A 26,565-nucleotide genomic window follows, 5' to 3' on the forward strand; every position below is an offset into this window, starting at 1 on the left:
AATGCAGACGAAAATCAGGTTGAATTTGGGTTGACATGAGCAAGAAAGGCATCCACCCAACCTAGCACAGTAGCACATCCCAATAAACGATCAGGTTGGAACCGGGTTGAGTTTGGGTGGGTTTCCCAATCTAGTTTAAAACCATGTTGGGTTTCAGGATAGGGTTGACTTTTGGAGTACACACAAAGAAGAAATAGTAGCAGACATGTAACGAACCATCCTTAAATTTTAAGGTTTTTATAATTTTAAAGCGTGAAATTATGAAAATGTCCTTTGTGGCAAAAAGATGGACCATTGTTTCTTCACTGGCGTAACCCATTGTCGTACAACTTCACCCTTGGTGATGGTTATGCCTTCGAGCCACTATGATACCCCTAGAGAGTACAGTATCAGTGAGATGTATGGATTTACCTTCGGGCGGCGATAACACCATTATCGAGCATTGTTTTACACCTATATGTTTTATGAACGTTTTCATGCCATGCTAGAGTTTTCATGAAACCTACTATGTAGTACTACATATATATATATATATATATATATATATATATATATTTTTTTTTTTTCAAAACAAGGGGTTAATATGTTCAGAAAGAAAATGATTTTCTTATTATTAGTATTATTATAAACTTTGGTCCACTCACCTTTTCTATTTTGGCACCTCAGGATTTAGATTCGAGGCACACACTCCCGACATCAGGGTACTTCTGCTTAGGCATCTTCGAGTCTCTTTTATGCAAGGCCCATTTCTCGATTCGTACCTTTCTATAATAATTCTTTCACATTATTCTTGGTTAGTGGTATGCTCTGAATACAATTCTGCTTTGGTTTAATTCGTTCTAATTAAGTATTTTTAATTGTATGTATGTTTAAAATGGTTTCGTCACCCTCAGGTGTCGGCCAGCATGTGTCTATCCTGATATTTGGGGATATCGAGATTGGGGCATGTCAAGACAGATCTTGAATTCGGAGACAGCAAAAAGGCTTGCTTTTATATTCTTCACATCCACTCAATAAAAATACAATAATGTTTTCAATAATTCAAATATTCGATCAACCATCTCAAGTCAGAAGCCAAGCACATGGTTACATATCATGAATTAATTTAGAGCAGTACATCACACCGCTGCAGTGCATTACATTATACAGAACCTCTGTGCCAAATATTTGAAAAAACAAACGTCCATACCGAGCAACCAAACGTCCCATACTACGCAGACTAACGTCCATACTCAGACCTTCTGAGCAAGATCAACTTTTTTCGGTGCATTGAACCCAAAAACACCGAGTACATTCGCCTTTCTAACCACTAACAAGAACAAATGAATGTCATGATGATTCTGGTACCGATGCTAAACTTCAGACAGAAATTTGAATCAAGGCCTTGTTCCCGTACGTTTCAGTTAATTGCTGCTGCTGCTGTTGCCTCCGTTAGCACTGCATGCAGCTTCCTAGTCTCTGTCAGAACACATTCCCTGTCAAATAGAGCAGACACAACTGCAACACCTTTCAGGTTCGGTACACCCATTTCCATCACCGGACGTGCATTTGAAATATTGATCCCACCAATCTCAACCACAGGTAATCTGGAAGCCAAACAAACAGTTTTCGGCCCGTCCAAGCCTACGGTGAGATTGTTTTCCTTTGTATTAGCTGGATATACACCACCACAGCCAATGTAATCAGCACCACCAAGCCATGCTTGCCCTGCTTACTCTGGGGTCTTGCAAGACACACCAATTATCTTTCTGGGGCCAAGGAGAGAACGTGCAACATGGGCGGGCATGTCGGACTGGCCAATATGCACACCATCAGCGTCAGAGGCAAGTGCAACATCAATGCGATCGTTTATTAGTAATGGAACTCCATGGGCACGGCAAATTAAGAGACATGACTTGGCTGCTTCCAGGAAATCCCCGGTTTCAATATCCTTTTACCTGCAAGCAAAGTTAAATTACTATCAAGATCAACAAACGGAAAACTACTAAAAGCAGATATATTTTAGGTATCATAAGCATAGTTATGGGAATGAATACAAACAAATACTGAAGGTGAAACAATACATAATAATAATATACATGAGAAGGGTGGGTGACAGTTGATCACAGTTCCGAGTAGGCAATTCCCGATGTGAAACAATAACATATGATGCATATAAGATAATGTATCTATAAAAAGCAAATGCAAACTCCTTAAGTTGTCGGTGCGTAGATTTTTTCTATTAAACATTACTGCATAAAGTTTTGGCATATTTGTAAACTGAAATCAGCATCTGACTCTACAAGAAAGGAAATGATCATCAAAAATACATGAAGAATGAACATTAACCTAAAGGCGTCTCTAGGATTAGTTATCAAGGCACTAATACATACAAATGGAAGAACCAAATCACTAGTATTAAAGTTATCAGAGAGACATAAGGCCTAAAGTATATAAGAATTATGATGAGCATTAGATGAGTAAAAACCTCAATTGGACAATAGCAGCACCTCCTTGTACGGCATCTTTAACAGCATCTGAAATAGAATGGCCCCACTTTCTGTTCATACGCGAATCTGTAACAGCATACAAGAATAGATCGCTTGGATTGAATCCGACTTGTCTACCAGAATTGTGAATGTTACTCTTGAGCCTCGTTAGGTGATCGAAGGGGCCTTGGGGACCATTTCCAATGAAAATGTCTTTGCTATAATCCAAGGCGGTCTCAACAAAGAACTTAGCTGCCTACCAAAATTAAATGAAAAAGATAATAGATTTGGGCACTTCAATTGCATTTGTGAATGTCAGTCTTTTGTGTGTTCTTGTTGGTGCGTGTGCGAGTGAAAGTGGAATTTCACATATGTCATATGTGACAAAAGTTATCACTGCTGTTTGGAATCACACAAACCCATGACTATCCTCTGTTATTCTTGAGTGTGACTACTTCAGGATACGTGCTCAACTGAAAGAAGGCAGGCCATTTTATCTACTCTTCCTGCAGCATATGATGTATAAGAAGCACGTATGTATTTACCTTAACAGCCTCAAGCATTGAAGAACCTTTTGCCAGCTCAGCTGCAATACATGATGCCAAAGTGCAACCAGTTCCATGAGTATTACGAGTTTTTATGTGTGATGAAAGCAACTCATATAAGTGCTCGCCTGCAGTATCAATCCTACAGAAGTAAGTTTTCCAGAACTTCACTCATGCATCAAGTGGATGAAAGAAAAGTATTATCATCGGTGCGAAGGCTCCAGAAGACCAAAGCTTACCATCAAAGAAGACATCGACGGCATCCAATGAATCAGGAAGGTCTCCGCCTTTGACAAGAACATTTCTGAAAAGCAATGACACTGTTTTATAAAACTACAGTTCCAACACGAAGAAACTTGGTTTTTATTTCATAAATTTCCAACTATCACACTGCATTAATTCTGTGAAAAGTGTTGTCCAATGAAGTGAAACCAAGTGAAATAAGCAAAAGAAAACTACAAAATTCAAAGGGAGAAGAAAGAAATGTTCAAAAAAAACCTGTAACTGGTAGCTTGAAAATATGTCAATATTATCCAACTGCAACTCTTCCTAACCTCAATGAGAGACATTGTGCTATTGGGCTTTACACCCCTAGAACAGTCCTTGTATCCTCATCTTTGTTGTTCATTGGTGACAACATACTGAGGATGGCACAGAGCTATAAACCTTGCCAAATATGTCAAGGGCACTTGCTGTAATAAGTTGAGAGCTTGGGAAACTGTTCTTTGGAAACCAAAGACTAATACATCCCCACAACATTTACAGATTACTCAAATTAGTCTATCATAGTCCATGATCACGCAATCTTGTTTCCAAGAAACGTGCCAAAAACAAAGAAATCCATCTACTGAGAAAATAGATGAATTTGCTGCTTTTCCACAAGTCCAGAAAAGGTGTTCATGTACACTCATCATACAATATTTGGGCGTCCTAATACACCATTGCCCAAAAGCACATGCCTGAAAACGCAGTAAATACCCTGGCCAAACCCTCTAAACCAAACAATAGCATATGATAGCCCATCTGCCCCATCAATCAGATAATTTCAAACACGATAACAGTTTTACATTATCCCCCAACTTATTCAACAGTGAGGTCAAAAGGATCAAAGATGGATATGTGGACTAGTACAGCCATTGAACCAACGCAACCAAGAAGCAAACCTATATGTACGTTATATGAACAAAAAGAAATGACCATGACCATTTCGTACAAATTCCTGAAAACAAGCTCAAGGGTACTCCGCTGTACAATAGTGACATACTGGAAATGGTTAAAAACTACAAACACCTTCGTGTTTTAGTTGATTATCCAGGTGAAATGATAAACTATTCCTAGTAAAGTCTTAGGTAATGGAAGAATGTTTTGTGAGAACAAACAAAAACCAGTCACATTTGTGAAGTGAAGTGCCTTCTCTTATGATTTCAACAGTACTCACAATGCATTCGAATTTAGTACTAATGCAACATTCTGCTTTATTAAAAACATGTCCTACAGTTGAGTGACATTGGAAGGACTATTATAAACTGCAACAATGCAAAAAACAAGAGTTCTGTAAGTCGTCCGATTAAGAGAGAACTGAGATCTCAAGCATGTTCCAATAACTAACCGTGGACCCATATCATGTAACAATTTCGCAGCAGAACGCATGTCAGAAACGGTTTTTATTTTCACGCCATCCAGTAAAGCAGATGCCTCTTTCAAATTTGGAGTTACTATGTCAGCCATAGGAAGAAGCTCCTCTCTGCAGGAAACCACACAATTACAATTATTGACGAGTATCTGTAACAGCTGTTACACAAGGAGACCCTTAACAACAACAACAACAAAGCCTTTTCACACTAAGTGGGGTCGGCTATATGAATCCTAGAACGCCATTGCGCTCGGTTCTGTGTCATGTCCTCCGTTAGATCCAAGTACTCTAAGTCTTCTCTTAGAGTCTCTTCCAAAGTTTTCCTAGGTCTTCCTCTACCCCTTCGGCCCTGGACCTCTGTCCCATAGTCGCATCACCCCTTCTCTAACTTAAGAAGAAAAAAAATCAATGACAGAGAAAATTGGCCAAGAACTTAAACAGGGAAAAACTGTGAAGAAGCAATTCAAGAACATAAGCACTACGCATATATCCATGTTTATTCAAAGAGCACAGCCCGCCAATACAATCTCTGTTTCTGCCAAGCAGATCTGAATGCACATTTTGCATTCAATAGATGGTTTCAACATCCTAAAGAGGTTTTCATAAAGCGAAAAAAACCAGAAGGTGGGACTATGAATTTACTCAATCTTATGTACAAAGGATTAGCATACCTAAACCCAGGAAGAATTGGTCAGCCACTAAAGCTGCTTTCAATGATATTATCAAACTCATTAAAAATGCTACTTTATTAACATTAGATTAAAAAATGTTTTATTTTTAATAGGACTGCATACCTCGAATAGGATACTCCTGAAGTTGTTGATGCAGAATCTTAATGATGCCAATAGACGGTAACATCCCAGTTTTCACCTTGAATGACATATCATGAGCAGATCAAAACCAATTTAGTATCAATACCGCTTCTTGATATAAACATTTGCAAAATATGCATGCCTCAGGTAAAGAGGAAGTGAATGCTGACAAATTTATAATAGCGTTTTTGAAATAACAATTGCAGACGCTAAGATTAAACTTTTAGCCACATGCAGACTTAAAAAAGAAAATGGATGTCTAGTCAACTATCAAGAATACAACATTTCATTAGCTACTTGTAGCATATAGATTTATTTTTTACTATATAACTACTCTACAATCTATTATCAATCAATTCTATAAGCTCACGATGATGGTCGAACATATGTCATCGTACCAGAATGGTTGACTAAATTACTAACTTGCTAAAATCAAACAGTCGAACATATGTCATTGTACCAAAATACCAAAGTATTTCGGACAAGACTCGTAAAAACAGACCTGTTCGGGCAGGAATTTCGCTGGGAAGGGTCCCTGGCTCGAGCACACAGCTCCCCGAGGAGTTGGCACTTTGGTTGGCTGTCGGGCTCTCGCTCGCATGTCGGGCTGCAAGAAGAGGACAAAGTTAGTTCTGAAAGGTGCCTTTGTTGGGTCTTAGGTGTAGGCCGTGAGGCTCACAATCAAAACTAACCAAGTGTTGAGGCATGCCACTACCATCTCTGTATGGCAGATGTAGAATGAGTGTATTTAAGTCGATTAGTTGCGCCCCAAGTTATTCTGACTTTTTATCATCAAAGGATTGTCGTGGATGGGTTAAGTCCACATTAAATTCTTTTCTACGCCTTAAGATCAATGACTTTTGTTTATCTTGTATGCTTTAAAGGGTAGGGGTTCAGATCTAATCAAGGCATCAATTTCATTTACTTTTACAACAGTAAAAGTACTAAGTGAACCAGATCTAAGAGTTAATAGAACTTTGGATCATCAAGAGACCGAAAATGACTTGCATATATATTGAGGGATACATTATAACACCAAATCCAATAATGGAAAGGCAAAAACAAAGAGAGTCGGGCAAGGTTAAAACGTCTTGCAATCTCTTATCTTTGCAGTTACAAAGGGTTGAGTAATAAAGAGAGATGAAGGGAAAACGAGTTTGCACAAAAGAATTGACACTACAACATTTGGGGACAGTAGTAGAGCTTTTACATAGACAAGAGATGTCTTTCTACGGGAAATCTAAGCCTAAAAGGGTGCAGAATCTGGACAAAGTGCAACTTTTTGAGTATTTGCTTGACTAAGAGACAAGTTGTATGTTTGTTTGTTTGATTGGTTGAGTGTCTTTGTCTCTGGGCCTTCTTCCTCCTTTTATAGACGAATTAACCCAACTGTATTGTTTCTGTTCTTACCCGAAAGTAACTGAAGGGCAGTGAATCATCAGTATTTTTACATGTTCTACCATCCAAAAGTACCTTTAGGCTGGGACTAGGTGGATTTCCATCGATTGTCACTTCTCTTGTAAGCAACTAGCCTTTGCATTAATGGGGATTCGTCATTTCGTCTTGAGATAGATGAATTGGGCTTGACTCTAGGCTTCGAGCAAACCTTCTTTATTGAGCTCATTTGGGCTTCTTTCCTTTGAAGTCCAAAGTTTAAAGATGAGAAAATTTGAAATAAATCCAATTTTATAGGCCAACTTTTGAAATAGGTCCAATTTTTAGTTACTTTGAATCCATATCAAAAGACCCCTTTAAATATTAACACAAACAAGACCAACTTGTAAAACCAGTTGAAGGTGGAAACTAAAGCAGTTCCAAATATTGACTTACCACATCAACATCCATATCAAATAGCACAGACTTCGAGCTAGTTTGGTATTGCTGTGCTTTGAAAAAAAAGCTGCTTCTGCTGTACTGTGAGAATAAGCAGCTGTGAAATAAAGCAGCAGAGTATTTGGTAAACTTTTTTGTAAAAGTTTTTTTGAAAAAAAAAAAAGCAGCATTATAATGTTTGATAAACTTTTATGTAAAACAGATGTGAAAAAAAACTGGTTTTTCAAAGCTGGGTTTTGCAGTTTTGTATTTTTGGTTTTTTTCATCCAAAACTGTGAAAAAAAACTAAAGCTGAATGTTTACCAAATATAAAAAGACTCTAAACTTTATTTGATAGCCATTATTTTTATAATCACATCAGTACCAAATTAAGTACTCCTCGCGCACAATGTTTACACCCTATCCATCAAAGAAAAAGAAAGATAACAGTCACCACTATAAATGTTTTCTTTTGTATCTTGTGTTATGCTTTCTCAACAACCAAACAGAGCATGGGCCACGGAATGCAACATCAAACAACCTGAACCCCAACACTGTTTTGTGCAGTAACAGCAGTTATGACAGTAGAGCAGTACACTCCGATAGCAGCACAAGTCTTAAGATCAGCTTGGATTCCAGCACCGGCACCCGAATCGGAGCCAGCAACAGTCAGTACATGTGGAATCTTAACTGCAGAGTGGTCACTTGTCATTGGAACTCCATTTGCCTGCATCTCCATTGAAGTTCTCTGCTTGCTTCGGTTGAATCTCGAATCCACCAGGAAGCTCAAACCTTTTGATTGTCTGAAGTCTGGCAGCACAGCCTGGTAACGATTTAACGCCAAACAATTGAAATTATAAGTGCAACCCAGAAATGCAACAGCCATGGCAACACAGCAGCAGTGATTGAAAATGCAAAAGAACTTGAAAACCTAATTGGATATGCAATTCTTCGAATAAATAAACAAAATGACAGTAAATTTGAAAAGCAGAAGAGTAAAGAATTCTGACGTCTCTGCCTTTTTTTATCGGTAACCAAACAGTAAATTGGAAAAGCAGCGAAGAGGGTAGGGTGGGGGGGGGGGGGGGGGAGCGTACCTTGTTGAAGGAGAGGAAGGAGAGAGAGAGGTGGAGAGAAAGTGAGCCTCGTTTGCCATGAAATTATGCGATGATGATGATTCCTTTTAAAATGAACGGTCATGATTAAACCTCAGCAGAAAGCTCAATCTTGTCCCAAAACCCGATAGTGTGAAGTGCAGCAGCCGCAGCAGCCACTGCCACTCCTCCACCCCTCCTGAGACTGCTCCTCGCTATCAGGCAGCCATTGTTGCCTCCTGTTCCTCCATTTCATGTGAGTTCTTCCTTCTTCTTCTTCTTCTTTTCCCTCTTCAGTTATATTTTAATTTCTGATTTGATTTCTTTAAATTAGGGATTTAGAACCGAGCGTAATGACGTTCTAGGATTCATATAGCCGATTCCATTTAGTGAGAAAATATTTTGTTGTTGTAAAGTTAGGAATTTAGTGTTTTTCTTGATGGGAGGCTGGAGTTGACCGCTCAAAGTTTTTGGGTCTGCCGTAAACATTGCCCTCCAACTGTTCGATAAAATGCCTCAAAGGCGTCTATGCGTATGCCGCACACGCCAAAGCCTTCCTTAAAAGAAACTTCATCAAAGAATTAGTCTAGTAAATTTACAAAACAACTAGTGTGTATGAAAAAAGGAGTATATCAACTTTCGTACATGAAAACTGAATCGACATCCTTACGTATAAGAAGATTACTTCGTTTAATTGTAATTATGTATCGCTTCAACCCGTATTCTATGGCCCAACATATTGTGTACTTGTCATGGACATTCTTGTTCGTATAGAAACAGTGATGTAAATTATGTACATGAGGTTTGTTAGTGTTAAGTTTATTTGTTTGATGCGTTCATTATTGATTGATCTAACTTTTTCTGAAGCTGTATTCAAAATTTTCAAGGTTTGGAGTTTGGGGCAAATTTCCATCATTTCAAGTTTTAGAGCTCTGTTAATTAATAAACTCTATTATTATCTGGGGACTGTTTCGTTGCTATCGTCGATAATGAAACCATAATACGAATTTGATAAAAAAAAATTCATCATGGTCCATGGACAATGCTTGTAAGGGTTTATCTTCCTGGAAAAAATGAGAACTTTTCAATGTTTTAAAAGGCTCGCCTCCGGGCGGGCATAGGTGTCCTCTGAGGCTGGGCGTGAGGGTTGTCGCCTCTGTTTTGAGGGAGTGGGCGGAAGGCGCCGCCGGAGCCGCCTAGGCACGCCTCAGGGGATATATATATTTTTTTTTTTACTCCCAAACCCAAATTTTGGATAGGGTTTTAACTACCTCATACCTCTTCCTTGCACTATCATCTCTTTGCCTTTTTTTTTTTTTTTTTTCTGATTTTTATTTTTTTATATAATGGATGTGTGTGTTGTCTGCATGCATTGTTATGTGTGCTCAACTGCTCATTGTACTTTTCGTCCTCTATTATATATATATATATATATGTGTATATATATTTATAATATATGTGTGTGCTCAGGTGATTATTAATTAATAATCTCTTTTTTTTTTTTTTTTTTTTATTTTATTAAATATAATACATGTGTACACTCAGGGTATATATTAAAAAATTTAGGTCTCGTGAGGCTTCGTCTCACACTTAGACTGGGCTATCCCTCGGACGCCTCACGCTTGTAATACATTGGAACTTTTACACATTGACCCGGTGGAGAAAAATTTCTAGAGCTGCCACTGGTCTGTAGCTGATGCCCTGCTTCTGTTTAGGCTTAGTCTCAGTTTTGGCATATAGCTTTATACACTTTTACTTGATTCTGAAATCCACTCGTTGTTTTGTTTTAGATTTCGGCCTCTTGGTCATATAACAAAGGAGATGCTGGCAAAATTTTGACAGAATCTTTCCACTAAGATAGATGGCTGGGTGCCGAAGAATCATCGTTTGGAGAGAATGTGCTCAAGTTTGAAGGTTCTCAGACGTGGGTTTTCCTGGCTTCTTGCTAGCTCTTGTTTCACTTCCACTGGAATCGACATCATTATTTCTGGCGTATCATTCTTCATTTAAGTGACCGAAGTTCAGAAAGGAAATTAGCGGATAACTCTTGAGTATGACCAGTGTATTAAAAGCGTGAGGCGTGGGCGAGGCGTCCGAGGGATAGCCCGGTCTAGGCATGAAGCAAAGCGTCACGGGACCTAAAATTTTTAATATATACACTGAGCGTACATATATATTATATTAAAAAAAGAAGATTATTAATCAATAATCACCCTGAGCATACACATATATTATAAATATATACACACATATATATACATATATTATATATATATATATATATATATATATATATATATATATTAAATATAGGATGAAAAGCACAATGAGGATTGAGCAGACATATAACAATGCACGCAGACAACACACACATCCATTATATAAAAAGATAAAAATCAGAAAGAAAAAAAAAGGCAGAGAGACGATAGTGCAAGGAAGAGGTATGAGGCAGTTAAAATCCTACCCAAAATTTGGGTTTGGGAGTAAAACAAAAAAAGGGCCAAATAGAGTCGCATGTACGCCCTAAGGCGCACCTCCGCTGCCTAGGCGGCTCTAGCGACGCCTTTCGCCCACTGCCTCAAAATAGAGTCGGCAACCTTCACGCCTAGCCTCAGAGGACGCCCAGGCGCCCTGAGGCGAGCCTTTTAAAACATTGAGTATGACAATTGAAGAAATTAAGAAAAGGAGTTGCTGGTTCTGAAAATCTCTCTTTTTTCTTGCAGGAATTTAATAATGGCTGCTGCCACCACCTCAAGGGCCTTTCTCTACTCCCATTACTACCGTAGTCTCCCATTCTTCTTTCCTCCTCTCAGTACTGTGTCTAGGTTACCCACCGTTCGCAGAAATAAGTTGAGGAATCCAATCATTCTCTCTACCGTCAAGTGTTTTCAGTCCTTGTCCGGGCGTCCAAATGTGGTTGAAATTCTTGAAGAGAGAGGGTTGCTTGAATCCATCACCAGTGAGCATTTAAGGCAATCCTGCTCCGACCCCAATCTCCCTCCTCTCAAAGTCTACTGCGGGTTCGACCCAACTGCCGAATCCTTACACTTGGGAAACCTTATTGGAATTGTTGTCCTCTCATGGTTCCAAAGATGTGGCCATCACCCCGTCGCTTTGATCGGTGGTGCCACCGCTCGTGTTGGAGACCCTTCCGGCAAGAGCTTGGAGAGACCCGAGCTCGACCTTGACACTCTGTCACGAAACACCTCAGGCATTACCAATACGATGACGAGAATTCTGGGTGGGATCTCCATCTCGAACAATTATGATTGGTGGAAAGATGTTCGGTTGTTAGAGTTTCTCAAAGATGTGGGTCGGTATGCAAGATTGGGGAGCATGATAGCGAAGGAGAGTGTGAAGAAGAGGTTGGAGTCAGAACAAGGAATGAGCTATACAGAGTTCACTTACCAGTTATTGCAGGGATATGATTTCCTCCACCTCTTCCGCAATGAAGGTGTTAGTGTCCAGATTGGAGGAAGCGATCAATGGGGGAATATAACTGCAGGGACTGAACTCATACGCAAGATTCTTCGTGTGGATGCTGCTGCTTATGGCTTGACATTTCCTCTTCTACTGAAGAGTGATGGAACCAAATTCGGCAAGTCCAAAGATGGTGCCATATGGCTTTCGCCATCCATGTTGTCTCCCTATAAGTTGTATCAGTATTTGTTCTCTGTTCCTGATGTTGATGTGGTCAGGTTTCTCAAGATTCTCACTTTCCTGGACATGGATGACATCAAACAGTTAGAGAGCGAGATGGAGAGACCTGGATACTTGCCCAACACAGCTCAGCGCAGGCTTGCCGAGGAGGTCACTCGTTTTGTGCATGGTCAAGATGGTCTGGACGAGGCCCTCAAAGCAACTGAAGCAATGAGGCCTGGTGCTGATACTAAATTGGATTGGAACGCCATTAAAGCCATTTCTGAGGATGTCCCCTCATGCTCATTCCCTTATCATGAGGTCCTTGATCTCTCTATTCTTGATCTCTCAGTTTCATCTGGTTTGCTTGACAGCAAATCTGCTGCCCGGCGTCTGTTGAAGCAAGGGGGACTTTACTTGAACAACTCCAAAGTTGATAGTGAAAATAAGAGAATTGAACCTGAAGACATTGTGGACGGGAAACTTCTGCTTTTATCTGCAGGCAAGAAGAATAAGGTTCTGGTACAGATAAGCGACACCTGAGGGGTGCCCGTCTGATGGTATGCCTCATATCACTTCGATGTTCATCTTTATAGCTCGATATTCACAGATACAACTGTTCAACATTTAATATTTTGCCATCCGGAACCACCTGATATCTCTGTGCAGTTACTTTTGCATTGACTTGCATATGTTTTAAGCTTATGAGTTGTTTAATTGTAGAGTAGTTGATGAATCCCATACTTCTTGGAACCCGATTTAAGTGTAAGTCGAAAACTAAAGTTAGAGTAGTGTTTAAAGCTGTTCATGCTTAAGGCTTTAATGGCGTTCCAATCCAATTTCAAAGTAATGTTTCGAGCTATTTCTTTTCCCCTGAACTTCGAACTTTCATTTCAATTTTGTTTTTGAAACGTGTACCCCAGTTAAAAACTTTGAACTTTCATTGGTCATACTAGAAGCATTTATCATATTCATTTGTCACTTGAACGAAAATCTTAACAATATTGTTAAGATGTTACCATATTGTGAAGTTCGATCTTTTTGGTCTATAAACCCTTTCAGAATCTGTGTTTGGGTGGACGATATTTGATTGAGAATAAGATATCGTGCAATATCGATTTTGGTATGAATGTTGGGGATGAGGTATAGGATTTCTAGTTCTCCGTAGTTTTTATCTTTCGAAATCTGCTTTGGCGTAAATCTGTATTTACATCAAGTTCAAGTGACAGCAGTGAGAGCGATTTGGGATTGTTTTGTCATCATACGTAAGTGTTAGTTCCATCGGAGTTGCCTACATTGGTGATAGTGTCCCGTCAAACTATATGGTTAGCCATTCTGCACAAGGAAAGGTTGAATATACGTGAAGATGTTTTTTATGGCAAAGTTTGGTCGTTACTGTTCAATCTGACAATTACGGGACAGAGGTTTAGGGCCAAAAGGGTAGAGGAAGACCTAGAAGGACTTTGGAAGAGACTCTAAGAAAAGATTTGGAGTACTTGGATCTAACGGAAGACTTGACACAGAACCGAGCGCAATGGCGTTCTAGGATTCATATAGCCGACCCCACTTAGTGGGAAAAAGCTTTGTTGTCGTTGTACTGTTCAGTCTGACTAGCTGTTTTACTTTTGTATAGCATCATCCATGCTGGTCTGCTATTACAGATAGATACTGATATGTAATTACGCACGAACTGTTCACCATTCGAAGTGTGTATAGTACGAACTCCATTGTTTTGACCTGGGATTAGCTCTTCAAAGTTCTGAACACATATACTAACGATGACTCTTATCGGTGTTCCAACAGGTGTTTTGCTTTCGTTAATGTGAATCTGGTGAAAGTTGGGAGTTTAAGAAGTTGGATGCGAGCATCCTCCCTTTAAAGATGACATTTTTCGCTGTGGTTCTTGAAGGCTGATGAGGCTTAAACGCAACTGTTTTCCCTCTGTTATTTAGATGATTTGTTTTTCTCTTAATTAATTTGGTCTATATCATGTTGATTTTTTTTTCACCAAAAGCACTTTTAGTCAGTTTAAAAGCACATCCAAACAAGTTCGTGGTCTCTGCATTGCGTTGCATCTCAGATGTGCTGTGTTACTAACAAAATTATTACACGATTGCGACTCAATTCTAAAAAACGACCGGTCAAATTTTTACACAATCGGGGACCGGTTGGCCAATTCCACCCTAAACCGTAAATCATATTCTTCCATGAAATATATGGTTGTTTGGCCGGTCGTTAAAAAAGGTGGCCAACGGATCACCGATTGTCTAAAAATCTAGCCGGTCTTTGAAAAAACTGATAGAATTGAACGTCAATCATGCAATAGGTTTGCGAGTGACAATTTCGAGCAACTTGTACCACAACGGTAAAATTTACTTATTACGCGAAAGAATTAATAAAATCAAGAGCTAATGATTAATATCAACAATTCAGACACTCAGTCAAAATAAATTGTGCTCTATTTTTTATTACATGAAAGAATTAATAAAAAATCCATACCTTACAACTACACAGCTACATACAATCCACACACACTATATACACGTATTTTACTTATTTCTTCTGTACGACGTCGTTACTATCTTCAAACAAACACAAACCCTTCACATGTTCTCAGTCAGATGTACATACCAAGGACCATGAACACTTACTGATACGGTGGCTGCCACCACTAAAACCTCCGCAGCTTCCACCAAGCTGTCGGTCAGCGCCACAGCTCCAACTTGCCGGAGCGCTGTTTCTGCTAACTTTCTTCCTAGGGGTCCGCTCCCGCCAAGAACAACTCCCCTTGCAGCCGTGTAAACAGCAGAAGAAACCCTTTTAAACACGGGATCCTCAGCTTGCAGGCTCTTTCCCAACATGCTCGTGATAACCGCCTTCCTCGATCGAAGCTTCTCGCTGTCTGCAACTTCATTGCTGTCGATCAAGAAGTCACTAATTGATTCAACAATTTCCTCCATGCCTGCATCTTCAGCACTGCCCAAGGTCCCCAGAAGTCGCTCGGTGCATTTTGATAATATGCGTTCCATGTCTGTGGGGCTGGTTACCATCCTCTCACCTAGAAGGGTTTGCCGGCAAATAAGAACGCTGCGTTTGCATAAATTCATCAAGGATTAGAAAGCTATGATATAGTCACTCAAGGTCAAGGCAAAGACAACTGAAACTTTAATCATATAGGAAGTAAATCTGAGAGCGCGCACACCGAGTTACCTTACGGAAGTAACAATAATTTTCTGAATTTGGGCCTGAACAGCCCTCAGCCGAGAACAGTTAAGCTTGAGAGTCTCAGGCAGAGCTTCTTCAGTCAGACCAGACACTCCGCTTACCAACTTCAACAAACCAATCCTCACCAACAAATCAACTGTTTCTCCCTTACATTCCGGTTGTTGAATACCTGGTCCAAGAGAAACAAACACATATCAAACAAAGAAACACGGAACCCACCTTGCGATTACAAACATCCCCTTAAAATAAAATGAAAATTTACAAAATGTAATTTCCGTTCTCAAACCTGTGCTATTAGTAGCAGCAGAAGTAGAAGGAGAATTTGCTTTCACCAGAAAGCTTCCTCCGCTTCTAAGGGAGGTGATAGGAACAAACCCCTGAGATGGATTATCGCCGCTTGTCAGAGTTGAGCAAGAGATTGTATGTTCTTGCCACTCCTGATCTTTGCAATCCCACACTGTTGAAAGCCACTGTGCTGTAAGTGGTAGAGAGGTATTGGCATCACAGGGAGATCCATGGCGATCGGCAAAAGCTTTTCTCAGGTACTGCACACCAGTTGGCCCCTTTAACAAAGGTTCCATAAGTCTTATACGTGCTTTGCTAATCTCTCGTTTAAGCACCTGTTACAGAATTCAACATTACATCACTCTGGGGGAATCTTCGGTATTTCAAACTACATTATGATACTTGAATCCATTGACTAAAAAGAACTTCAACAGAAGTATTTAAAATACTGTGTTTTGGGATAAAAAAAGGTAACTATCAAATACACTGAAAACATTTTCGATTCTCATGCAACAATTCGCAAATACTACTACAAAATACGCTTACAACACCAATACTTCAATAAAAGACATTATGTGAAACCTTTTTCAGATGTACAACTAAAACTAGAGACATACCTGAATCTGCTCTAGAACAAAACGCAGGCCCTTGACCATTGCCAGGACACTTGAGCAGCTGGAATCGTCCCCAGTTTGACATATCTCATTTAGTTCTTTCCTTAAACTCTGGTATGTGGCCAACATTTCATCATCATTCGCTGGAGAGGAGAGCCTTTGCAATGTGACCAATGAAAACTCTAGGATCTTTCCCAGGTAATCAATGTCCAGGTTACCGGACTTTAAAACCTAAGGAAAAGAAAAGAATTTAATTTTCCATACATGCATACGAAGGTAATGTCGCAGAAGAAAATTAATGGTGCTGCTACCTGAGAGAGAATATCCACATCAATAGCTTCAAAAATCTCTTGCTTCCAGCTCTGTGGAGCCATCTCGCAGATTTCATCCCTCACCTCCATCATGAGTTGAATTATTCTGTCATAGTTGGGCTCGTCCTGTTTTACAGATTCAATTATGCCATCCCAGAAAGCCTCCTCCATTGTCTGTCTAATCTTTGACTGGAAAATATAATACTACCAGTCAGACAAGTGCTAAAATTTCTAGCTCATCATCAGTAAAAACATGTATAACAACAAACTAAATTTTATTTTCAAAATATGACCACCATAAATAGATGAAAAAGCATTAATTGTGAGCCTGTCAACATCCAAAACAATAAGAATTACATCTTTAAGTTAAAACCACCATTTATAAATATGAAAATGCACAAACCTGGACATTGTTTGGATCTTCGTCATTAACATTAAAAATATCGGCAAAAGCCTGCTTTTGCTCATGGAGAAACTCATTCACAATCAATTCATTCTCTGTGACCAACTTTTGTGAAGAAGATCCAAGCTGCTGATCCAAATTGGTTTTTGGAGCAGAGGACACAACTCCATGATGGGCAGTATCATCTTCCCTAAATAAGGATTGGACTACACGACCTGAATCACTTCTCTTATCTGCACTAGCAGAAGGACTGAGTGGTGAACTAGGGGGACTTGGAGAAGTAATGTGTGTGACCTGCTGCAACCCCGACGGGCTTCCATTTTCCTTTGCTTGAAAGTATTTTAACCGTGTTTCGGATATAGCAGATTTCATACGCTCAATCCCAGCATCTCCACCTAGGTGCTGCACTTTTTCCCTCAGTAACTTTTGGTCTTCAGTAACCTACGCCAACAGGTAACTCAAAATGTCAATCAATAAGTCAACACAAAGACACTGCTAGATTTTCAAAAAAAAAAAAAAAAAAATGAAGACAAAGTTGAACAATTCCTACAAAGTAAATTTGTAAAACTAGTCAATATTTAGCTTATTCTTTTACTGAGAAATTATAGAAAAAATGGCCCCAATCACTGAAAGAGATGAAAGTTAACAAGAATGCCTTTCACTTTTCGGAAAGTTCACAGACCATAACCATGACATGTATGTTTTCCCCTCATAATGATTTGTAAGTGAAAACAAGTAAGTTCACAAGCAAGCAACAAAAATAAGTAGAAAACGGAAAGAGAGAGGTGTGGAAACACATTAGTTTATCACGGAAAGTAAAACCTAAAATAGAGAGGAGGGAGTGCCAGTTTCTTTTGTCTTCTTTCCCCTATGCATAAATCAATATACAACTAACGTACCTGTTTCTGAATAGCCTTCACATCATGAGTAAGATCACCACTCTCTCCTTGCGGAGTCATCTTGCAAGTTTGAATCATGGAGAGCTCTAAATGGCACGCTGCTCTCACTAAATCTTCCACTAATAACTGAGCATCCTTAACCTTCCAACCCACAAAACAATTCAAGTAGGAGCACCATGCTTTATCAAAGGCTCCAAGCTGAGATCTGAAGGTCAAATGTTTGGGCAATGCGGAATCAGACTCTTCATCAGAACTCTGTACAGGGCCGTCCAATATAACCTTTAGTAGTAACTCAAACTGTCTAACAAACTCTTCTGCAGATTTGGCCAGAGAAATTTCAGGCTCTCCGCTACCACTGAAAACTGCATCTGGATGACCCAAAATCATGTAAGCACAAAGCACCACTCTCATCGGATACCTTGATAATTTAACAGAATTTCTAGCCGCGTCCCAGATGGAAGATTCTTTCTTTGCATCTCTGCTCCTTAAAGATGTCCTTGGTGTAGTCCTCTTTCTTGGGGAAGCAACTCGTTTGAGAAGATGATCTATGTTATCAAAGCTGGATGGATAATTTATTGAGGCAACAGTCCTGGAAACTTTTAACCGGATCTCAAGCCTGTCAAGAAGAGCTTTCAAAGTCTGAAGGGTATTAGTTGATTCAATCAAAATTGCGAGCTGCTCAAACGGCATCGACTTGACAGTCTTTTCATTAATTTTCAAGGCATCATAATCTTTTGCCAAAGCAAGTGTAGTTCTCCTTAGCATGAGGAAACGCCTCCAACACCTATTAAAACATCAACACAAATTTAGGCTGAAAGTTGTAGTTTAAACTAAGGTGAAGAATAGGATAAGAGCATGTTACAATAACAACGCCGTGGATAATAGCATTTTACAAGCTAATAATTTTCACTGGCATGGAAACAGGTGAAACTTAATCTAATCTTCACAACCACCGAAAAAAATACGACCGACTCTGGTACACAACCAAACACAATAAGGAATACCAAACATCTACTGGGAAATACCAGAACAAGGCTTTGACACAGACAAAGGAAGGTTTAACCAAACAGGGAAAACTCTCTGAAATCAGCATTTCAAAGGATGCATACCTTGCTAACTTTCTGGAAAGGAGATCAGCCTCCTCGTGCATCCTATTCCAACTCACTTGAAAAGATATCTGTAGCTTTCCTCTTTGCCTTAGATACTCTGCTCTTTGCCTCTTTGCCTAAATATAAAACCAAAAATTAAAAGTTTATTAGGGAAGATTCTTTCTTTGCATCACTCTAGAACAACCGCAAAAAGCCACCAGTGGAACTGAGAAATAAATTGTGATTGTGTAACTTCAAAAGAAATGCATACCCTTTGCAACCGGTCTTCTAACTGCTCCCTTTTTACCCTCCTTTCAATCTCACGTTGATGAGAGACAGACTTGGCCACTCTTTGCACTTGCAACATCCTTGCACATGCCCTATTCTTCTCTGCTTCCAAAAGTGCCAATCGCTTTTTTTCAGCAGCTGCCCGTTTTTGGCTAATTGCAGCACGTACACGCTCCTTGTACTTCTTCTCCCAAGCCATTTTCCGCAATAATGACTGAGATGTTCTTTCCTTCAAAGTAGCCCTTCTTTGTCTATAAGCTTTGAGCAAGAGCATTCTATTTGCCTCTGCCTGCTGAAAACGTGATTCCACTTTCGAGCCAAGCTTTTGACGTTCCTTTTCAACACGCATTTCTACCCCACTTTTAGCTGCTTGCCGCAATTCATCCAATTTAGCCAAGCGCATTTGAGCATTTTCGAGAATGCTCAACCTGTTGGTTCAACAAAAAGCAACAGAATGACAAGATTAATCAGGACCTAGGGACTGGAGGAAGCATGGTCAACTAATGGATAGTCTAGCTTTGGTCCAAGTCATAACTAAATAGGGATAAAGAAAAGAGCCCAACTTTACAAAAGAAACAATTCACCGTTCAGGATAAAAATCAATTGAAAAAAGGGTCCGAATAGATGTGTCTGAGAGAGTCCCTCGTGTTTGCTTTCTGGTGAGATTCAAAAAGAATATTTTCAATCATGAAAGGAATAAACTGGAAGAGTGAATTTGTATGAGCAACCACATCAATAAAATGTTTAATGTTGAAATCCTTCAGTACGAAGAGGGACTATTCAAAACGTTGTGGACCATGAAAACATTGGACGGTGAAATTAAGCATCATTCTAAGCCAACAACATCAGAGAAGGATGAGCTTCTTAAACTATATAAACTGAAGTGTTACCTTTTCTTCTCAGCAGCTTGTAGCTTGGCTTCTAGGCGCTGGCCAAGGTCTTCCCCTTCAGATGAAGATCGTGAGGGATTCCTCGGCTTTGCTCGTGCCTTGCTTGACAACTTTTCATAGTGTTCCTGTACTCAAACCAATTAATGAAATTCAAAAAGTCAGAATTCAGGTTAAAAACTAGATACAAACACTAGCGCGCTTAAGAAAGGAATTAAGAAAATTTTATGCCACAAAACATAGAGTTAGACAAGAAAATACAATTACCAAAACACAATATATATATATACGCACGCGCGCACGAACACAGACACACATATGTATATGGAAGTATCAAAGAGGGAAAAAGAGAACATTAGCTTACAAAAAAATTTAAAAAAATTACTGTTACTTGTTCCAAACTTAAAAACAGAGACACCCATGTGAAAAGGAAGAAAACCCAGATTTCAAACAAACTTACCTAACACAAGCAAACTCAACACGCTTTAAATGGAAGGTATAAACAACCTAATGTCCATAAAACTAAATTTTCTCAAAAAAAAAAAAAAAAAAAAAAAAAACTGTATCAAAATTCACAAGGTGTTTTTGATATATGAAAATTATAAGCAAAACCCTTTTCCGTTCAATTCCGATCACAAAGATTGTACAAGGAAACAAAAGGAGAACAAATAAATTTGAATACCATCTCAAAATCTGGAACCAAAAAGTTCATAAAAAAAGTATGAAAATTTAACAGCATCACCTATCTAAAATTAAAATTAAAAGCTAATTAACTGAAGTATATGTCTCAGTTCAGTCATTGAATTTTCCCGTTCCAAATTATCATCGAAATTTTCTCAGTAAACAAACAGAAAACCACAAATTCAAGAACAAAAATTTCGAGGAAAAAACAAATTTAAGAAATGAATAGTAAAAATAGAGAGAGAGAGGGACCTGACGGCGAAGATCGGCGAGTCTTAGCTTGGTCTGAATCTGTTCGGCGGTGGTTGGAGTCTTGTTTGAGTCGACAAGGCTGAGCCTCTGTCTGAGCCTCGTGGGAAGCCTCGGAGGCGAAGAGAAGGACGACGCCGTCTCTTCGGCCGGAAAATCCATGGCTATACCGCCGCCCCCCACCATGTCTCGTCGTCGTGAAAGTTGTTGATCAATCAGCACGACGTCGTAGAGAGTATGAATTTCGAATTCGCACGAATCAATCAATCAATAATTTGATTAAATGAATGAATTAACAGAAAGTGAAAGGTCGCGAACGCTCTCAGCTCGGAGTTTCGTTTCGGCAATTTGAAATTCGAATTCGAAACTTTCTGTCGAGAGCCTGGTTTGGGTTTCGGGACCGTTTGGACCGGGATTTTAATATTTATAATATTTATTTATTTATTTTCGTAGGAGTGATGAGATGAGACGAGAAGCGTAAAGAGAATGAATGTGTGTAATGTAATTTAATTATCGCGAACAATCCGGGTCTTTCACACGTCATATCTGGCCCCAACCGATGTGCATGGACATACCATGTCGGCAAAGAGATTTGCTCCGGATCTACCATCAAATCATCTCAACCTATTAATTCGAGTTTTTAAAATTTGATTTAACAGTTAAAATTATTATAATTTTTAAAATACTTTTTATTTGTAGCTCTTGAATCAAATTTTAAAGATCCATAGATTGAGAGAATTTGGTAAATGGGGTCCAGAGAAAATCCTTTTGCACCATGTCGGTCACACATAACCAAAAAAACAAAGACTCAGTTTTAATATCTTCTTGGGATTATAACTCAAAAGTTACTACTTTACTTTTCAAAATTAAAAATTCAATCTACTTTGCCACCTAGAAGGCTAGAACTCGATTTTGTGATCCGATTTTGCTATTTGAAACTCAAAATTCGTCATTTTACTATATAAAACTCAAAATTCACTTTACATTGCTTTAATTCTGCTAATTTCGTTACGTGTGTTGGTAAGGGAGATTTATGATATTTTTTGTTAATTTCGTCATTTTACTATGTCAATTTTAAATTTTTTTATTATTAAATATTAACACCTAATGCAAAAGATTTGAACTCACGGAATAGCATCTCTAATGAAAATGAAAATGTTAAATTTTTAGATTGTGAAATTTTATTTGACATCTGAGCATGAGTTAAATTATTTGAGTGGGGATCCTCACCAGATTCTTTTTGTGATCATTATGAGAATCCTCAAATCACATCTGTTTATTGTACATTATACGATCATAAATCATTGTTAATTTTTTATTTAAAATTGAATATAAATAGTATCTGACGAAAACTGATCGTACGATATACGATGAACGGAATGTGATTCAAGGATCTCCAAGATCATCACAAAGAGAATCCGATAAGGATCCTCTCTCAAATTGCTTTAATATTATATTATGGGACCCACTTTACAGAAATGATAAAAAAATATATTATGTAAATTAATTTAGGTACTGTACGTGATTAGTGGATTATTGGAGACATTTACTAAATACATCAAATTAATAGATTTGCCATTACTGAACTATGCTGTTAAAAAAAACCTACTGGTATTTTACCCAAAAAAAAAAAAACCTACTGGGGAGTCTATCCCATACCCAAAGAAGAAGAAAAAAATTGTTTTATATATATATCGATATTTTTAATTAAGACTGAGGGAAGGTTAAGCTAAAGGTTTGAACTTAAAACCTTTTAATGGGAGGAGAGGAATATTATCGTACTGTTATACTGGACGGTAAGAAGAAAATGTTTAAAAAATAAATATAAATAAAAAATGGAAAAGATAAAAAAAAAAAAAAAAAAACTTCAGCGCCTCTGCTTGCTACCGTGTTCAGCGCCTCGACCAAGTGTAGGAGCGTCTCCTGCATCCAGCCATCTCTCCCTCTCCCTCTCCCGCTCCCGCTCCTCCCACTGAAACTCCTAATTGGAGGAAACCAAGCCGCCTCTTGTTTTGGTCCACCTCCATTTTTTGGATTCGGATTTCTCACCGGCTACTCTCTCTCTCCCCCTTGTCTACTGTGGAGCTGTGAATTGTAAATTTACTCTTCGAGTTTGTTCCATTGATGGGTTTTTTTCTTTCTGGATTCTCTGTTTGGATCAAAGCAATCGTCTTTTAGAACTCCGTATACTCGGAGACAGACAATACCTACTGTGACTCGGCAATAGACTCCACTATGCGAAAGCACTTTTTGCTGTTGAGTTGCTTTCGAGTTGGTGTTGTGGATCTTTCCATTGTACTTGCTTTGCTTTAAAATGGTTAGAATGGTTAGAATTGTTTTTGATGAAAATGTTTTTAAAATAAATTTTTAGTAAAAATGTAAATAAATTATGAAAATGTTATGATTTTATGCAAGAAGAAGATAACTAGCGTATTTTTGGATTCTAAAAATATTTTTTTTAAAAGCGCTTTCATTTTAAAAGTAGTTCCAAACAAACCTGTATTTAAAAAAAAAAAAAACTATCCATACACAATATTCTACAACAAAACACGATGAATAATGGATTGTACAAAGCAATGGGAGATCAGTTGATAAATGATTTGAGAGTCACATTTCGTATGACATTGTTGATGAGGATGTTATGCAATCGAATGAAAACATTATCAGTTTAGATTTTTATTTAGTATGAGTTAATCACTCTGTAATGTTATTATTGCCTAAAAAATTCTTAGAAAAAATAATAAAAATGACTTGAAAATTTTGAGTTTTAATTAAAATGACAAAAAGTGTTGTAAGTGAATAGTAATATGAGTGGTTTTTTAGAGTAAAATTGTCATTTTTCGTTAAAATGAATAGTACATGAAGTGTTTCGTTAAAACTCCAAAAAAAAATTTCTAGCTCGTGGACTTTTTTGCCTGCGGGACTTGTTATCACAGCCGATATTGGTTTAGATTCCTAATTCAAAAACTTACTGAGTAAAAGTTTCCCCTCCACAGTTGTGAATACATTGGAGGGGTAGTGGTTTCATTGACGGCTGCCACTGTATTAGCATTACCCCTTTACGATTATATCCACTGATGTCGGTTTCAAGATTTACATGTTTTCTTATACAATATTTGATTTTTTACTGATAAGGAGAAAGAGTGTATGCTGACACGTCGTATTTTGACATATTGCAGGTTTGGGTTTCTCGTAGGAAGCCATTATGTGTGATGTAAATGATAGTTTCTAGATGACTTTTTAGTCAAAATAATTATTGAGATTTGCATAATTCATCATTTTGGTTTTTGAGATTGAAAATCAATAGAAATGGTCTCTAAGATTGTCCACCATTCATTATTTTGGTCATTCCATTAAAAACTCCGTTAAGTATCCAGGAGCTTTTGGCCGGAAGTTTAGGCAATTTTCAAAGCTTCGTAACTCAATCGTTTCTTAACCAAATTTGACCCATAATATATCAAAACGAAGATAGAAAAGTGTAAAATAAGATTATGCCTATTTAGAAGGCTAATGGTTGACGAAGATGGCCGGAAAATATCCTGAAAGGTGATTGGTCCGAAAGAAAACTGAAAAATTGCAAGGAAACTAGGTAAACTTTAAATGTTCATAACTTCTTCAAAACTTAATGAAATCGAGTGATTCAAAAACAAAAATCATACTTCTCGATGAGAGGAAGAGAATGGTACCCCTCTTGATGGCTAACTCACCATGGTTTGTCCGAAAAATGATTAGAAAGTGGCTAACTTGAGACCAAGATATCAATTTTCGAGCCACTTTTCTGCCAAACCAAGGCGAATTAGCTGTCGATAAAGGTACCATTCTCTTCCTCTCATCGAGAAGTATGGTTTTCGTTTATGAATCACTTGATTTTGTTGAGTATTGAAGAAGTTATGAACGTTTAAACTTTAACTAGTTTTCGGCGAGTTTTCCAGTTTTCTCTCGAACCAGTCACCTTTCAGGCTATTTTTCGGCCATCTCCAGCAAACATTGGGCTTCCAAATTGCATAATCTTGTTCTACACTTTCTTATGTTTATTTTGATATATTATGGGTCGAATTTGATTAAGAAACGATTGAGTTACAAAGATTTGAAAATTGTCCAAACTTCCGGTTAAGAGCTTCGAAACACTTAACGGAAGAATCAAAATAACAAATGGTGGACAATCTCAAGGACTATTTCTATTGATTTTCAATCTCAGGAACCAAAGTGATGTGTTATGCAAATCTCAAGGACCATTTTGACTAAAAAACATTTGTGGATTAGTTGAACATATGCATAGCTTCATTTTGTAAGGCCCGGCTACTGGAGAGAGCAGAAGCCGTTATAACTGACGGCATAAGATTAGGGGTGATTCCAGACGTGGTAACTTACAATACTTTGCTCAGTGCCTGTTCTCGGTTTGTTAGCTTAGATGTTGTTCATAGAATGAAAGAGGCCAGGATTAGTCCATATGTCATTACATACAATTCTTTGTTATCCGGCGCCACGAGGAATTGCTTGTTATCACAATCCCTGGATCTGTTTGAGGAAACGTTACGAGCCGGCATACATCCTAATTTATGGAGTTACAATATTCTGATGCATTGTTCCCTTAAGTTAGGAAAACCTGATGAAGCCAACAGAGTATTTCAGGACATTTTACTTACCAATCTCAGTCCCACCCGGCTACGTTCAACACAATGATCAATGGCCTTTGTAAAAATGAATACATTGATAATGCTCTTATGTTATTTAGGAATTTGCAACGTCGTGGATCTGTTCCCCAGTTAGTGACGTACAATATTCTTATCCACGGGCTATGCAAGGCGCGCAGATTGGGGCAAGCAAGATGAGCCAAATGCCATAACCTACACTACAGTTTATGAAATGCTGCTTTAAGTTTAAGCAGTATGACGAAGGGCTTGAGATTATGTCAGAGATGAGGAGTAAAGGGTATGTTTTTGATGGCCTTGCATACTGCACAGTCGTTGCAGCTTTAGTTAAGACTGTGAGGATAGAAGAGGCAAATGCTTGCATGGAACAGACAATGAGGAATGGCGTTGAACTCGATTTATCGGCGTATAACACTTTACTTAATATGTATTGTAGAGAAGGTAAGTTGATGGATGAAAAAGAGAATGGAGGTCTGGTGTGTGACAAGTATACCCACACAAAATTATAATTGATGGATTGTGTAAGGTTGGTAATATTATCGGCGCTGAACAACATTTACAGTATATGAAAACGATGGGCTTCCGGGAAATCTTGGTTGCCATCAACTGCATGATTGATGGCTTGTGTAAAGCTGGTCAAATTGATCGTGCGATGGAATTGTACAAATCGATGGAGACTAAAGATTCTTTTACCTACACTTCCTTGGTGCACAATCTTTGCAAGGCGGGGAGGTTCCGTTGTGCATCCAAGCTTATGATGAAATATTTAAGAGATGGCAAGAAAATACTCAGGGCTACCCAACGAGCTGTCCTTGATGATCTTCGTAGTACGGGATATACAGATGAAGCAAGGAAGCTTCGGTGGAAAATTCAAGTGGCTCGAATATTACGTTAGAAACTGGCTATGCTTTTGCTGCTGGAAAGTAAGTATCATCCTATTTGGATTGGCATTTTGGACAGCACCCCTCTTTTAGTTATAC

At 38.5% G+C, this 26,565-nt stretch overlaps 3 protein-coding genes and 2 pseudogenes across 7 annotated transcripts; 2 read left to right on the forward strand and 3 right to left on the reverse strand.

Annotated features, from left to right (window-relative positions):
- Positions 1–1,259: 1,259 nt before the first annotated feature.
- Positions 1,260–6,176, reverse strand: LOC137717316 (thiamine biosynthetic bifunctional enzyme TH1, chloroplastic-like; annotated as a pseudogene). The gene is made up of 7 exons (XR_015965618.1): positions 6,151–6,176; positions 5,961–6,065; positions 4,623–4,757; positions 3,253–3,317; positions 3,014–3,141; positions 2,468–2,724; positions 1,260–1,937 (listed from the first exon to the last, which is right to left on the reverse strand). The product of XR_015965618.1 is annotated as a thiamine biosynthetic bifunctional enzyme TH1, chloroplastic-like (transcript).
- On the reverse strand, positions 5,961–8,420 carry LOC148694565 (putative thiamine biosynthetic bifunctional enzyme, chloroplastic). The gene is made up of 3 exons (XM_088698271.1): positions 8,368–8,420; positions 7,812–8,093; positions 5,961–7,690 (listed from the first exon to the last, which is right to left on the reverse strand). The coding sequence occupies exons 2-3, from the start codon at positions 8,007–8,009 to the stop codon at positions 7,649–7,651; spliced, it is 240 nt and encodes a 79-aa protein (XP_088554397.1). The 5' UTR covers positions 8,010–8,093; positions 8,368–8,420; the 3' UTR covers positions 5,961–7,648.
- Positions 8,313–14,061, forward strand: LOC137717315 (tyrosine--tRNA ligase, chloroplastic/mitochondrial). 3 transcript variants are annotated; one of them, XM_068456628.2, is made up of 4 exons: positions 8,313–8,620; positions 10,155–10,288; positions 11,088–12,563; positions 13,807–14,061. In XM_068456628.2, the coding sequence occupies exon 3, from the start codon at positions 11,098–11,100 to the stop codon at positions 12,544–12,546; it is 1,449 nt and encodes a 482-aa protein (XP_068312729.2). In that variant the 5' UTR covers positions 8,313–8,620; positions 10,155–10,288; positions 11,088–11,097; the 3' UTR covers positions 12,547–12,563; positions 13,807–14,061. The 3 variants fall into 3 exon arrangements, with proteins under 3 accessions (XP_068312729.2, XP_068312727.2, XP_068312728.2); XM_068456626.2 differs by lacking the exon at positions 10,155–10,288; XM_068456627.2 differs by lacking the exons at positions 10,155–10,288; positions 13,807–14,061 and having other exon boundaries at positions 8,346–8,620; positions 11,088–12,818.
- Positions 14,062–14,395: 334 nt separating this feature from the next.
- Positions 14,396–21,403, reverse strand: LOC137717314 (uncharacterized). 2 transcript variants are annotated; one of them, XM_068456625.2, is made up of 11 exons: positions 20,937–21,380; positions 20,007–20,131; positions 19,100–19,544; positions 18,850–18,965; positions 17,741–18,524; positions 16,842–17,282; positions 16,439–16,627; positions 16,131–16,358; positions 15,515–15,848; positions 15,214–15,397; positions 14,396–15,090 (listed from the first exon to the last, which is right to left on the reverse strand). In XM_068456625.2, exons 1-11 carry the CDS (start codon positions 21,117–21,119, stop codon positions 14,607–14,609), a joined length of 3,513 nt encoding a protein of 1,170 aa, XP_068312726.2. In that variant the 5' UTR covers positions 21,120–21,380; the 3' UTR covers positions 14,396–14,606. The 2 variants fall into 2 exon arrangements, with proteins under 2 accessions (XP_068312726.2, XP_088554396.1); XM_088698270.1 differs by lacking the exons at positions 18,850–18,965; positions 19,100–19,544 and having other exon boundaries at positions 20,937–21,403.
- A 1,765-nt stretch (positions 21,404–23,168) lies between these two features.
- Positions 23,169–26,480, forward strand: LOC137717217 (pentatricopeptide repeat-containing protein At5g46680-like; annotated as a pseudogene).
- Positions 26,481–26,565: the final 85 nt, after the last annotated feature.

Source organism: Pyrus communis, chromosome 8 (assembly GCF_041283825.1).
Source record: "Pyrus communis isolate YQ-2024b chromosome 8, ASM4128382v1, whole genome shotgun sequence".
NCBI classification, from domain to species: Eukaryota; Viridiplantae; Streptophyta; class Magnoliopsida; order Rosales; family Rosaceae; genus Pyrus; species Pyrus communis.

Coding starts and splice junctions, on each gene's coding strand:
- LOC148694565 (XM_088698271.1), bottom strand. CDS start 8,009: ATGGAGATGCAGGCAAATGGAGTTCCAATGACAAGTGACCACTCTGCA. Junction 7,691..7,811: donor AAAACAGTGTTGGGGTTCAG/GTTGTTTGATGT, acceptor TTTGATGGATAG/GGTGTAAACATTGTGCGCGA.
- LOC137717314 (XM_068456625.2), bottom strand. CDS start 21,119: ATGGTGGGGGGCGGCGGTATAGCCATGGATTTTCCGGCCGAAGAGACG. Junction 18,525..18,849: donor CTTTCCAGAAAGTTAGCAAG/GTATGCATCCTT, acceptor ATGTTTTAATAG/GTGTTGGAGGCGTTTCCTCA. Junction 16,628..16,841: donor AAGATCCAAACAATGTCCAG/GTTTGTGCATTT, acceptor TATATTTTCCAG/TCAAAGATTAGACAGACAAT.